Source organism: Pteropus alecto, unplaced genomic scaffold, assembly GCF_000325575.1.
Source record: "Pteropus alecto unplaced genomic scaffold, ASM32557v1 scaffold14, whole genome shotgun sequence".
NCBI lineage: Eukaryota > Metazoa > Chordata > Mammalia > Chiroptera > Pteropodidae > Pteropus > Pteropus alecto.
In genome coordinates this window covers 6,951,363-6,964,089 of record NW_006436810.1, presented here as the reverse complement: position 1 = coordinate 6,964,089, position 12,727 = coordinate 6,951,363, and the positions used below count along the sequence as shown (strand labels likewise).

The window sequence follows — 12,727 nt, the reverse complement described above, 5'->3', positions numbered from 1 at the left end:
TGAGTTTTTACGTTTTTTTTTTGTCAGTGGTTTCCGTCAGCATCAACAATGAACCATTCACCCAGAGAGGTTACCCCACATTTCCTACCCCTTTCTGACAGGAAGGTATGTATCCCTTTCGTTGTGAGAATAATTTGGGGCAATTAATAAAGGATAAATTATGGCAGCCTGAAACCATCTATATCACATGTACAGAGGTCTGGCGACAGTCGAAATTCTGCCAGCCTGAACCAGCCCATTCGCCAGCACGCTCCTCGAAATTTACTATCAAACATCGAATGGGCACGACTCGGTCCCTGAATAATGAAGCAATTTATTCTCAAAAGCAGACTAACTGTCTAGAAAAAGAAATAACGCAAGCTCTGTCATACGACAATGAAATGTTATCAACTCCAATAACGGTAAACAGCATCATACAATTTATAAACCATTCTCGTCTTATTAAGGGGCTGGTCCTCAGAAGATGCCTTCTGGCTAGGATTGACAGCACTTCCTCTATTGCTTTCTGCAAGAAAAATTCCTTTTCTCTTCTCAATTTCCTGGCGTAGTTTGTAAATGGAGACTCATCTCCTCCTCTCTATTCAGTTCTGTATTTTTAACTCTCAAGAGTTTTTCGTAGAATACTCCAGCACGAACCTCAGACTGCCCCTCTGTTCACCTACCCAACAGGCCAAGGAAACCAACTTACTTCTCAGAGCGTATTCTTTGGGCTCCACTGAATTCAGATCAGAAAGGAATTCATCAGTGTCTTGCATGCACTTGAGAGAAATATTTCTCGCAGGAGAAACAAAAGGTAATAGAAACTGAAAAGAAAGTAGACAAAATAGTAAAGTCAGGACCATCATTGTTCCTTAACCTGTCAGCATAAAGCTCCCCTCTTAGACAAAGAGCCTTATATATTTGTGAAACGCTAGTCTATAACATGTTGAGGGGAAATATGACATTGCTCACTCCTTAACAGGCAGAAACAAGCTGTGTCTCCTCAGCCACCTGCAAAGCGGCCGAGATCCACAAACCATGGAAACCAATTTATACACAACTTGTTATTGTTGGGTAAAATCTCACTGTAGATATGGGGGCTGCTGACCACCTGGCTTCCATTAGTTATGCAGATTAACATGGATAAGGCCAGATTTTCTCTGGTTAGAAGGTCTTACATAGATCTCTGGGTTTAAAAATATACCGAGGATGGTACGAGGCAATATGGAGTTTTTCCCCAGAATCATTATGAATCCAACCTATAAAACATTTGGAGAAGCGATCAGCAAAGGAGAACTTCTCCGTGATCATCTGGCTATTCCACGCATCTGTTCATGTGTTTGCCCCACTTGAAAGTAACATAGGTGTGGGAGTGATGAACTCCCCCACGGAAGGAGTGGGATAAATAAGGACATCATCTCGTGGGGCTTAGAACACACATCCTGGGAAGGAAATGATGCTGACAGAAAACCACGGAGACAATGCTCATCTGCTTCAAGGAAACATGAAACGTGTGGGTCTGGATTCCTCAGGGTGTAAATATTTTCTTTCCAGAAAGGGCCTCTTTAAATAGCAACCTCCCTAATTACATTTAAAATGTGATGCAAACCTTGTTTACGCTGTGGGAACGAGTCCATACCTGGCCTGTGGGTGGCTGAGACTCAGCTGGACTTCCTGTGGGTCATGGTTTCACAGTGGCCTCTAGTGTCCCAGACCTTTGGCTGAGTCTGTTGGGGCTGCTGTATCAAAATGCCGGACCAGTCCTTATAAACAACAGAATTTTGTTTCTTACTTTTCTGGACGTTAGAAGTCCAAGATCAAGGCTCCTGCATGGTCATGTTCCAGTGAGGGCCCTCTTCTGGGTGACTAAATAGAAAAAAATCTCTAAAACTTGGATTTATTTCCAAGTCAGTTGTTGATACAGTGTAGTCATTGAAAATATAAAAACGCTTTTGGAATTCAGTGATAAATACTCCATCTTTTGTCGACTGGGAGAAAACAAAATAGTGAGCAGAATACACACCTACTTTTAATAATTAGTATAAAAACCACCTAAAATGATTTTAAAATACCTCTTAAATAAAAAGGAAAAAGGTAATCTTACTTTGGGGAAATTAATAATAGCTCAAGACTCTTCTAATGTTTGTCCCAAGCCTTGAGAAAAAAAAAAAGATCACTAATCAGGTTCAAGGAGACTCAGTTGTTGTTTTTTTATGAAGACATTTTAACCACCTGTTTTATGCCAGGCGATGCGCTAGGCATAAAAATAGGACGTGAAAATAAATAACGCCTACCTTTCCTGAAAGCAGGCCTTTATCACTTCCCGAGGCAGCAGCAATCATCTCGCTGGTGCTATTCACGCCGCAATCATTTTAGTCCAGTAACTAGCTCAATGAAAAGGAAAGAGCGTTAGGCCTCTCATCACCCGGCAATGAATTTGAGAAAACAAGGATTTGTCTTTGCTGACAAGGAAAAAGGATCAACCTGAGGGGAAAATCGTAACTAACAGCTGCTGCTCTCAGGCTGCCGGATGAAAACCACACCTCATGCAACGAGAGGAAATGGAGACCACAGATTAGAAAGCAGGCGGAGATCATGGACGGCTGGGGACATTAATCTGGAAGATGGCAGGCCATTAGCAAATCAGCATAAAATGTCAGGAGTGTAAGTGCTGGGAAGAAAAATCGTGCAGGGCAGCGTCATGGAGAGCGGCGAAGCTGTGTGCGTGTGCTGTCGCTGGGGGAGGGCGCACGCCAGCAAAGTGACCCAGAAAGGCTCTCTGAGCAGGTGACTCCTGAAGTAAAAAGGCCCGCGCGGGAATAACGACGAAGGGAAGTCAAGGGCCAGGCCCCGTGGAGGGAATGAGCGTGTGCGCTAAAGCAACAGCCGGGAAGCAGTGGCGGGAGATGAGGTCGGTGAGTGGACAGGATGCGGGCCACGGAAGGTCCACTGGGGTCTCGTAGCTACTGAAAGGCACACGCTTCTGTTTATCTTGGTCTCTTCTAAAATAACTGACATCCTCAAGTTGCTGGGGTGGTGTCTTATTCAGAGGCGAGCGAGAGTCTAAGCTTTGAAGCGTCCCCGCCGTGACGTCAGCACTCCCTGGGGTCACGACAGCTCAGTGGTTCCTTGAAGGCAGACTGATTCCCCAGGGGGCAGAGAGGCTGAGGAATGTCCATGTCCTTTCCTCTCGCATCTCGGTCCTTCCCTTCCCCTGACCGACAAGTGCAATTCACAACTAGTAGCTGCTGGATGTAACTCTCTGTCGACGGCCACCACGATCATTGCCACCATGCACCAGAATGAATAAATTCAATCTGTCCCTGCTTTGTATGATCTGCAGAAGAGTCAAAGCAGGAGCATTGTTCTGGCCAAGTATTGGGCATCCCATGCCCGAGGCTAGGCTGCTGCCAGGGGTCACCTTCCGGCTTCTGGAGCAAGAGGCAAGATCCATCTCTTGCTGAGAGTCATGCAATAGCAGAGTCCCCAACGCTGGAAGGGTATCAGACACTCAATTGACAAAATCATTACCTCTACTTAGCGATGTCTTCTACCTTTTTCAAGAAAGGGTCCTTCCCTTTGACAGACGCAGCTCTGCTTCTCCTGACTCTCGCCAGCATCACGCCATCCTCTCCAATCAGATCTATGCCTTCTATGCTCTTTCATCAAATAAATGGTATTTATTCTCCAGAAATAACCAATTGAATTAAACTGGACTTGACCCGAAAATCAGACATAGTGGACTCTAACTACAGAGTTCCCCTAGATACAAATAGTCTTGCAAAGGATTGCGTTGAGAAACAGACCTGCCTGGTAGTGTAATTTAGAAGAAAAGCTCCAGGACAAGCAGCTTGCAATAAAATAGCAAATTGAATAATCAATTCCTTTAAATGCTGTGAAACATTATAAATCACGCTACTTGGAGTCAGAACTAACCTTGTAGACTGAATTTAGGAACTAGTAAAGAAAATTTTTTGGGAAGTGCTATTCTGTTTCCTTAAGTAAAAACAGCCACTAGAAAAAGGGTTTAGGATAAACCTGGTGAGGTAATTAGAAAAAGGTAAATACGGAATGCAGAATGCAGAGTACCGGTTCCAGCTCACAGCCCGCCTGTAGGGGATAAAGTGCATGTTGACAAGAAGACGGGTGCAGAGCAGGCACCTCTGAAAGTGCGTTCTGGGTTGTCTGCCAGCATCCCGTCTCCCACTGGCATCCCAGATCCATCACGCATCCCTCTCTGTCCTGCTTTGTGCCCCGCTCGCTGACATTACAGGTTGTTTCTGGGGCTTCCTTGTCCTCTGGCTTTTATTTGGCTTTGACTAGTGAAAGGTGCAGGCAGGAAATCTTTGAGTGTGACGAGACAGCTTCTCTGTAATGTCCCTTCCACGCCCTCCTGCTCCCAGTAGCTCTGGCTCTTATGGAGAAACCCTGTTCTGGGGCTCCAGCTCCGACGCAGCTCGGCAGGCCTGCTCCCCACCAGTGCCAGTCCCTGGGTGTCTCAACATCCCTCTTTCAGACCATGGCTCTGTATGTAGTCCCTTCAATTTTTTTTTTTAAGTTAAACCTCTTTTAATGTGCTATTTATGTCCTGCTAAGACCCTAATTCATTCAAGATCTAATGCTGGGCACCCCCAAATCTACCTTTCCAACAAAGGCAGCAAACGCAAATGAGCAAACTCCCAGAAAAACATAGGCTTAAGATAACAAAAGTTCCATCACTCAGTGAATTAAGAACCTTTCCTAAAATTTGCACCAAAATCAAATGGGATAGTAGAGAGGTGGAAATGGATGTGACAAGAGAATGTTCTTTTTTACAAGAAAGACTGACAGTAGCCAAGTCTCCAGTTCAGCCTCACACCCAAACCACGCAGACCGAAGCTGGCTATTCAGGGTAAGTGGTTTGGGGGTAACGACGACTACAAAATAACAACTGGCTAGTCCAGAAGCCTCAAGTAGCTGGAAGAGATGCTCTTTGCAGATATTTAGTTTGCATTGCCATATCCCTAAGGTATATAATTAACTCTGTAGAAATGTTAAAGTCATAATTTCAAAAAGAAACTTGAAATAAACAAGAAGGTTCAAGTGCCCATTTAAATGAAGAATGAATGGTGTAAGAATAGGAGCCCAGTTTTTAAGGTAACTATATCTAGGTTCCTTAGTTATACGCTTAAAATAAAATTAAGAGCTACATTCTGGAACCCTTATGGCATCGTGTGTGTGTGTGTGTGTGTGTGTGTGTGTGTGTGTGTAACTAAACGGTGTAGATAGCATTCCACGTTTGGCACACGCCTCTATTTTCAGACCCTTCTTTGGGTAAGTGAATGGTTCTTTTAAGTTGTATTTTATTTTGTGAAGTTCTTCAAACACATTTTCGTCTTCCAAGTAGCCATTTAAAAAAAGTACGCACAGCATGACAAATATATAACATGACGTAATAATATTTTAATCTTGGCCAAAGTTTTCAACAGAAAATTTCCGTCTGGTTAAAGACCCTGAGATAGAACTCATCAGCCCACTGGCCCCGGGGAGAAGCATCCAAGTGAGCTTCGGGTGGGGCAGTTGGTTGTTCTTTAGAATAGTTAATGGAGTAGGAGTGAGGAATTTGCAGAAAACGTGTCTGGGAGGAAGAAGTGGTCTCTACTGTGTAGTCTAAGCCCACGTTTTACTGTTGCTCATTTTGTTTTTATCATTGCTGGCATTCTTCATGATGTATCACTATTACTCAGATATTAATAAAGTCGTCCAGCCACACACATTCAAACAAAAACGTATCTTGCATGTATTGCTACGGCACCAGCTTCCCCACTAACTAGCTGTGATTTTGACTTGCATATTTCTGTTTAAGTAATGTCAACCTTGAAAAACATCTATTTAAAGGAAATTACCTGGGTTCGAACTTCCGACGACTTACCCTCTTTGTTTCTCTGTATCCCAAGGCATGAACTTGTCTTGACACTACTTCTGAAATTCTACCTGCAACTGCAGCCTCTTCTCAAGTCCACTCCCACCACCCTAGGTCAAGTCCTCATGCTCATGTGTATTAGCGCCGTAAGTACAATGATTTCAGCTTTATTCCTGTGACAGTCATTTATGCTGCTCAAATATTTTCAGCCTTCTGCATTCTGGGCACGTGGAAAGATTGCACTTCTGGCCTCCTTGTAATTAGGTGAGACCATGTGACTGGTTTCGGCCACTGAGTTGTAACAAGTGACATCTGCCACTTCTGAAACAGAGTGCCCTTTCCTCTGCCACAGGAACCAGCAACTTTTGTGATAGTGGGTAAGGGGACAAGGAGATTTGGAGCCCTGTCTCCAGTCAACCCACAGTGGACATCAAATGTAAGAAATATGTCTTCTTGTTATAAGCCATCAAGATTTAGGGTTGTAACCACAGCATAAACTAACTTATTCTGATTGATACACTCCTCCACCATCCATCCTAAACACTGTCACCAATTAATCTGGTTATGTCACTCTCCCGTTCAAAGAAATCTCTATGGGAGTACAAACAGCTTAGTCCATCATTCAAGGCTCTTTGCAACTTGACCCGAGCCCGTTCTGTCGCCTCAGCAACCACTTCCCCACCAAGGAGAGGGAATGGGCTTCCTGAGAATTCACGAGCATATCCCAGTTTTCCGCCTTTGGTCTGGCTATATCCTGTTTCTCAAATGCCCAGACAACCATACACAACATCTACAACTAACAAAGAAGGTGTGGAATTCACAAGTCCCGATGTGGATTTTTGCTCAGTATTCACATTTACCCGAAACATTCACGTCCTCGTTAATGGCTAAGAATTTTCCACAGTGGCCCTTCCCAATATTATTCCCTCTTCCTGGAACTATTAAACTTGTTAGATCTTCTCATTTTGTCCTTCTAATGGCTTTCACATATTTCATCTCCTTATCTCTGTGCTGGATTCCAGGTAACAGTTTCGTGATCTATCTTCTAGTTCACCGATTCTCTCTTCAGCTTAGCCATCCAGCTTTCCTCCCAGGGTTACGGCATCCTGTTTTCCTTCTCTGGGTGTCGGCTTCTTCATTTTGTGCCTCTGGGCATTTTTTTAAAACTTTCTTGGATGCTCAAGTAGGCATTTAACAGATGCTAATTTCATATTACCAAGCATTTCTGGGTATTTAAGGGTAGACAGACTTCCAGGTTATTGTATAAAAACTATAGTGCCACAAACAAAAATTCTAGTATCGTGTTTTGCACATACTTTTTATTTGTTGAATAAATGAATATTTGTCAATATGTACATAAACACATAGAGCGAGCACTAGATTTAGAGCAAGAATATCTGGGTTCTAATACGCAAAGCCACTTACCAGCTATGAGGGCTTAGGCAAAGAATTTAAGCAGAGCTCAGCTTCCTCAACTGTGAAACTAGGCTAGTAAGACCTGTGCAGCCCACCACACAGGTTTATTGCAAGGTTCAAATGCAGAAACATTATGAAAGTGCAATGAATACAACTTAGAGCAATACAAGTATAAATAGAACAAGTAACAGCAATTGAATTTCAAGTTGAGGAATACTTAATCATGCCCTCGGATTACACCGATGTCCTGATGGAGTCGACAAGAAAGTTGACAAAATAGCTGATTGCTAAGGAGAACAAATACGTCCTTCTTCTGAGTGGGAAGAATTCTGCAATATCCTGTAGCCTGTCCCTGCAATGAATCATTTCCTAAGTTTCATGAGGATGTCACAGTCCCACCATCAATAACTCTCTCACAGAAGGACAAGGGCCAAACGTCCCACGTTTATTTACATGTGAAATGTGTTTAATACAGTTATGACGGGTGTAGTGCGTAACACCTCACAGCAGCAAGACCTTCTGAGCAACCGAATGCTGACTACGGTAGATCCATGCAAGTATCTATATATACACAAAGGAACTGCTTTTCTTAAAAAAAAAAAAAAAAAGAAAGAAAAAGTACAAAACATGTTTGGGGATAAATACAAGATATAAAATGCCAAAGAAAACACAAAAACGAAAACCGAAAAATATAACTTTCCCAGAGAACTATAAACGGAGGGGACAGAACAGTACCTCTGCTGCACTTCAAATAAAGCAGAACTACCGAGAGTAAATATACTTATTGAAATGAACGAACTAGACCCAGGCGGCTCAGTGCTTAATCTAATGGCTGATCGCCGAGCGCAGGCTGCTGCATTGATAAGTTGGTGGTTAAAGCTGAGCATCCCAACTCTAAGTACCAGAATGTTCGGCAGTAGCACCCAGGAAATGCCAACTCTTGAGACAGCAAAGGGTGAAGTCGACTACGATTTCTGTCTTCCTGTCAAGAGCCAGAGAAATACTTGATATCTTTAGTTGTTGTCTTTATAATAGTTAATAAATTACATGACGAAAACTCGACTATATAAATCTATTGGTCTAACTACGTTATTTGTAACTTTTACAGTAGTCCAGCCCTTTCGTAACTTTATCTCTTTGTGCTCTTTAAGCCAGCCTTGCAAATCTAGACCAGAAAACCACCAGCCCGCATTTTTACCTTGAGCATATCCTCCTTCCCCATTCTAAGATGGAAGGAAGGAAATTCCCCTTTCTGACTGGATTTCTGGCCTAAGTTTTCATTCACCACGGGGAAAGAAACTAGCTGCAAGGCTGCTTTCAACACTGGTTGGCATGGCCTGGGGAAGATGCCACACGCCGCCGGGGTGCGGGTGTGTCTGGATCACGCACTCCCGGGCTTCGAGCAGGCACGTTGAGGATAGTGCTAAGACACTTAAAAGTCCCTAGTGTTTTGAGACCCACGATCACCTACGATTTATGTAGTGAATGCTAAAAATTAAAAACACTAAAAAAGGCATTGTCTTAGCCTGGAATTAATTAACCCTTTTAAATCCATAACATACAAAATGGTTTATTTGAGTTCAGGAACTGCCCCTGTTACTAAAGAACTCTGTGTTAAAGAAATAATACAAAAAGAAAAATTCTAACCCCCCAAAAAAAAACAAACTCAAAACATTTCCTACTAAATACTGATACAAACATGTAACAAAGAGTATAAAAAGTTATTCATTTAAATATATACAAACTCTTTTAAACTCAAATACGGTTTTAATACTTATTGAGGATAAACACGACGAGGTGAAGAAGGTACGCGCGGAAGGAGAATATATCGCAACAGCCTAGACAGTACTGTCAACTCTATTATTCTGCAAACTTTTTGTAACAAAAACGTCTGTTTTAATTCCAATGTGGACAGGGATTTCCCTCATGGAAGGTCGGTCTGTGGCTATTTCTCAGCTGAACTCGCTCTTTTGGATTTAATGAAGGCCATGCCGTGGGTCCGCATGTGAGCGTTTAAGGCAGCTTCAGTTTCAAACGTTTTTGCGCACACTTTGCACTTCCTGTCGGACACGGCGCCGTCGGACGCCCCGTCCTCGGGGCTGGGCTTGTTCTCCGGCTGGTTCTCTTCCCCTGCCCCGTTCTGCTTGGACACCGGCTGAGGCTCTTTCAGCTTGTGCACGATGAACAGGTGCCTGGACAGCGAGACGTGCGACGTGTAGCAGAGCCCACACTCGCGGCACTGGTAGGAAGACCCGTCCGATTTGTGCTGCGGGATGTGTTCGTGGAACTGCAGCAGATTCTCGGTGGTGAAGCCGCACACGGCGCATTTGTGAACCTTAAAGACGTTTATCTTTAGCTTTTTCAGCGGTTGAGTAATTGCTCCCCTGGGAGGTCTGAACTCTAAAACTGGTTCTTCCAACTTCCGCTTGGGGCTGGGAACCTTTGAGATAAAAACAGACACAAGTGAAAGCCGTTCTGCCCTGTGGGTGATAAATGACCAGCTCTCCTGGACTCTACAGCCGCCAGGAAAACTGTACTGTGACCTTGGGGATTTGGGTTTTCTCACAGCTGCGCGTCTGCCTCCCGACCCGAGGCTCACGTCTTTCCCCCGCTCCACGAATAGGACTGGCCCTGCGCAACCAGGCATCGCTCCGGCCCACGGGCCCGGCAGCGGACAGACGAGTCCCTGCCTCCGTGGAACACAGGTGCCAAGGGAGTGTGACAAGCAGCAACCAAGTTGCCAATCCACAGTGTGTCACACACAGGAAGACAACGCACGGGGGAGAGGGGATGCGAAGCAGAGCGGGCAGCAGGTGGTTCGGTTACCTATCATGTGACGGCGACAGCTGAACAGAGGCCTGTTGCAGGAGGACACGAGCATGTGACCGCATCCCGCATCGGGGAGAGTCCAGACACGGGAGCTGTGCCTGCGAAGGCCTGAGCTAGGGCGTGGGCGTGGGGGGGGATGAGGGGGGATGGGAGCAGGGCCACCAGCTGAGTGCGTAGATGGGGCCAGGGAGACGCTGGGCTGGGTGGACTGAAAAGCACCTTGTGCGAGAGAAAATGCTGATGCTGCCTTTTCTGTGACTAAGATGGGGAGCCATGGGAAGACTCAGCTGGTCCAGGAACTGCCCGTTCCCGCCCACTCCCTTCGTCACCCTCCTCTCCCCTCAGGCCAAGCCTTCCTCCCTCCTTTCCAGCTTTCCAGATCCCACCCACATCGAATCCCCTTCGTTTCCCTCTCCAAAACGCCAAGCCAAAGGCTCCCTCTCATCTTTTCTGCCCTGTTCACAAGGCTCCTCTCATATATCCTGACCTGAAGCTACGACCCCAAACACCTTGACCTGAAGCTGCCCCCCACCTATATTCTTTAACACCCCCTACGCACCCCCCATCACTTAAGGGAAAGAATTACTACCTAATGGGACACTAGCCTGGCTTGGATTCTGACTGGCCTGACTCAATGATTAACTCCTTGGAAGCACACACAGGCTTTATTTACCCAGGAACATTCTAGATGGTGCCAGATAGAGGAGATCCCTTAGACACTTGCTGAACTGCTGCTTCACCGAGGACACTCGGCACACACATGCCTTGTACACAGGTTAATATATCGTGTGACCTGACCCAAGCTCACTATCCACTGATGTAAGAATAAGGCACAAATCTGTCGTTTTATCTTTCATCGTTACAAAGAGAAGCGAAAAAGAACGATTTTTATTCGGACCCTGTCACAATCGATAACGTTCCTAGTGAAAAACAATCTCGCTTTATACATTCCTTCTGGTTGAGAGATCGTTTTGGTGAGTCAACATCAAATTTTTAAATGTATTTATATAAGTAGATCCCTACAGCTATTTCTGGAAGGATACAAAAGAAATGTAATGAGAGTTACCTCTTGGGAGCAAGAGGAAAGGTCAGAATGGGTGTTGAAGGAGATGACCTATCATTTTATACCTTCACGCATAGTCTGAATTTTTAAAATTGTGTAACCGTAGAAAACTTTAAATGAAAAGAATGAATGCAAAAAGCAAGTCGATGCAATTTCACCGTAAAGAGAACATGTGCAATGTCTGACCTTGGTGTCTTCTTTTATCTCTGTTTCCTCCTCGTTGGTGGCTTCTGTCATTTCTTTCAAATCGGGATCCTTGATACCGTGCATGAGCTGGATGTGTTTCTCCAGCATCAACCGTTTCGTAAAGGTCCTCCTGGAGTCTGGGCAGTGCCTGCGGAGCAAAAGGCAAGAAGATATAACCTCCTTGCTGAAAAGTAACCTCCTTGAAGAACACACCTGCTGCAGAAGCACCTTCACTGGCCACGCGCACGCTCCGGGAGAGCCAGATAAGCTGCCTACCAAAGCGAAATGACAGTTTTGTTATGAATCACCGTTTCTAATGTGTGTAAAAAATTCTGCAGCTTTTAAAAAAAGTCTTCTGTTCGTTTTTGTGTCTTATGGGACCAGCCTATACTGGTTCAGATGGAATATTTATTTTCTAGGTTTGGTTCAAGTGTCACTTAATCTGCAATTCTAGATGGCTTTAATTTTAAAATGGAGAATGTTCAATTTTGAAAAGTTTTCTTTACAATGACTCACAGTGTTCTCTCAGGATTTACAACACGAGAGACACTTTAATACAAAGAGAGCCCCTCGGACTGCTTCACACCGAGGTTGTTATTGTCCACTCTGCCAGAACAAAGAGAGGACAGAGCGTCTCACTCTGCTGATTCCCTCATGGAGGCACACATGTCATGCACCTGCTTCGAATCCTGGCACTCAAAGACATGAGTTCATTCAGAGACTCAAATGTAGAAAACTGTGAACAGATACCCAAAATAGGTCAATTATCGAAGTGTTCATATTTTATCTTGTGTGGAGGAAAAAAAAAACCAGTAGATTGTGAATATAGTTTCTCTTTGGAAGAGAATACAAATTTACTGTTTTCTTAATAAAACAGGCCAAAAACAGGTAAAAAAAAAAAAAAAAAGTTAATGACCATGGTGATTATGGATGCTAGAAACCAGACATCAAAAATAACACTGCAGTGAAGAGGGATGGAAAGTACCTCATTGTCATAGGTAGACCCAACTTGCTGCCTTCAAAACAAGCTTCTAGGGAATTTACAGTGGTTGGTCCCACGCCGTCAGGATAGAGGCCCTGTACATGGAGGCGGTGGGAGCCGGCACCAACACCGAGCAACCCGCGAAATCGCACGACCATCCGAGCATTTTACCGCCATGCGGTGACGTCCCGGGGAGATAATCAGAGCCCATCGTGTGACGGATTCCGCCACGCCGGACTTCCTTTCCATCCTCCGCCAAGCCCAGGCCTCCCTTCTGAATTCTCTGATTCTTCCCATGCCATCTCAACACACAGGCTTTATGTGTTCATCTCACCAAAATCATTTTCAGCTTCGATTTCACTGAAGGAGG

At 44.5% G+C, this 12,727-nt stretch overlaps 2 protein-coding genes across 13 annotated transcripts in view; both read right to left on the bottom strand.

The window, feature by feature from the left end:
• Positions 1 to 2,321, bottom strand: part of LOC102885182 (O-acyltransferase like protein) — a 55,419-nt gene extending 53,098 nt beyond the window's left edge. Inside the window, exons 1-2 of the mRNA XM_015590774.1 lie at positions 2,274 to 2,321; positions 689 to 803 (exon numbers count right to left, since the gene is read on the bottom strand). Of these exons, the coding sequence (XP_015446260.1) occupies positions 689 to 803; positions 2,274 to 2,321 (163 nt within the window). The remainder of the gene's footprint in view (positions 1 to 688; positions 804 to 2,273) is intronic.
• A 4,859-nt stretch (positions 2,322 to 7,180) lies between these two features.
• Positions 7,181 to 12,727, bottom strand: part of ZNF532 (zinc finger protein 532) — a 91,044-nt gene continuing 85,497 nt past the window's right edge. For all 12 annotated transcript variants that reach the window (XM_025048085.1, XM_015590815.2, XM_025048083.1 and 9 more), the window contains 2 exons: positions 11,376 to 11,523; positions 7,181 to 9,737 (listed from right to left, as the gene is read on the bottom strand). In XM_025048085.1, the coding sequence (XP_024903853.1) occupies positions 9,243 to 9,737; positions 11,376 to 11,523 (643 nt within the window). In that variant the 3' untranslated portion in view covers positions 7,181 to 9,242. The remainder of the gene's footprint in view (positions 9,738 to 11,375; positions 11,524 to 12,727) is intronic.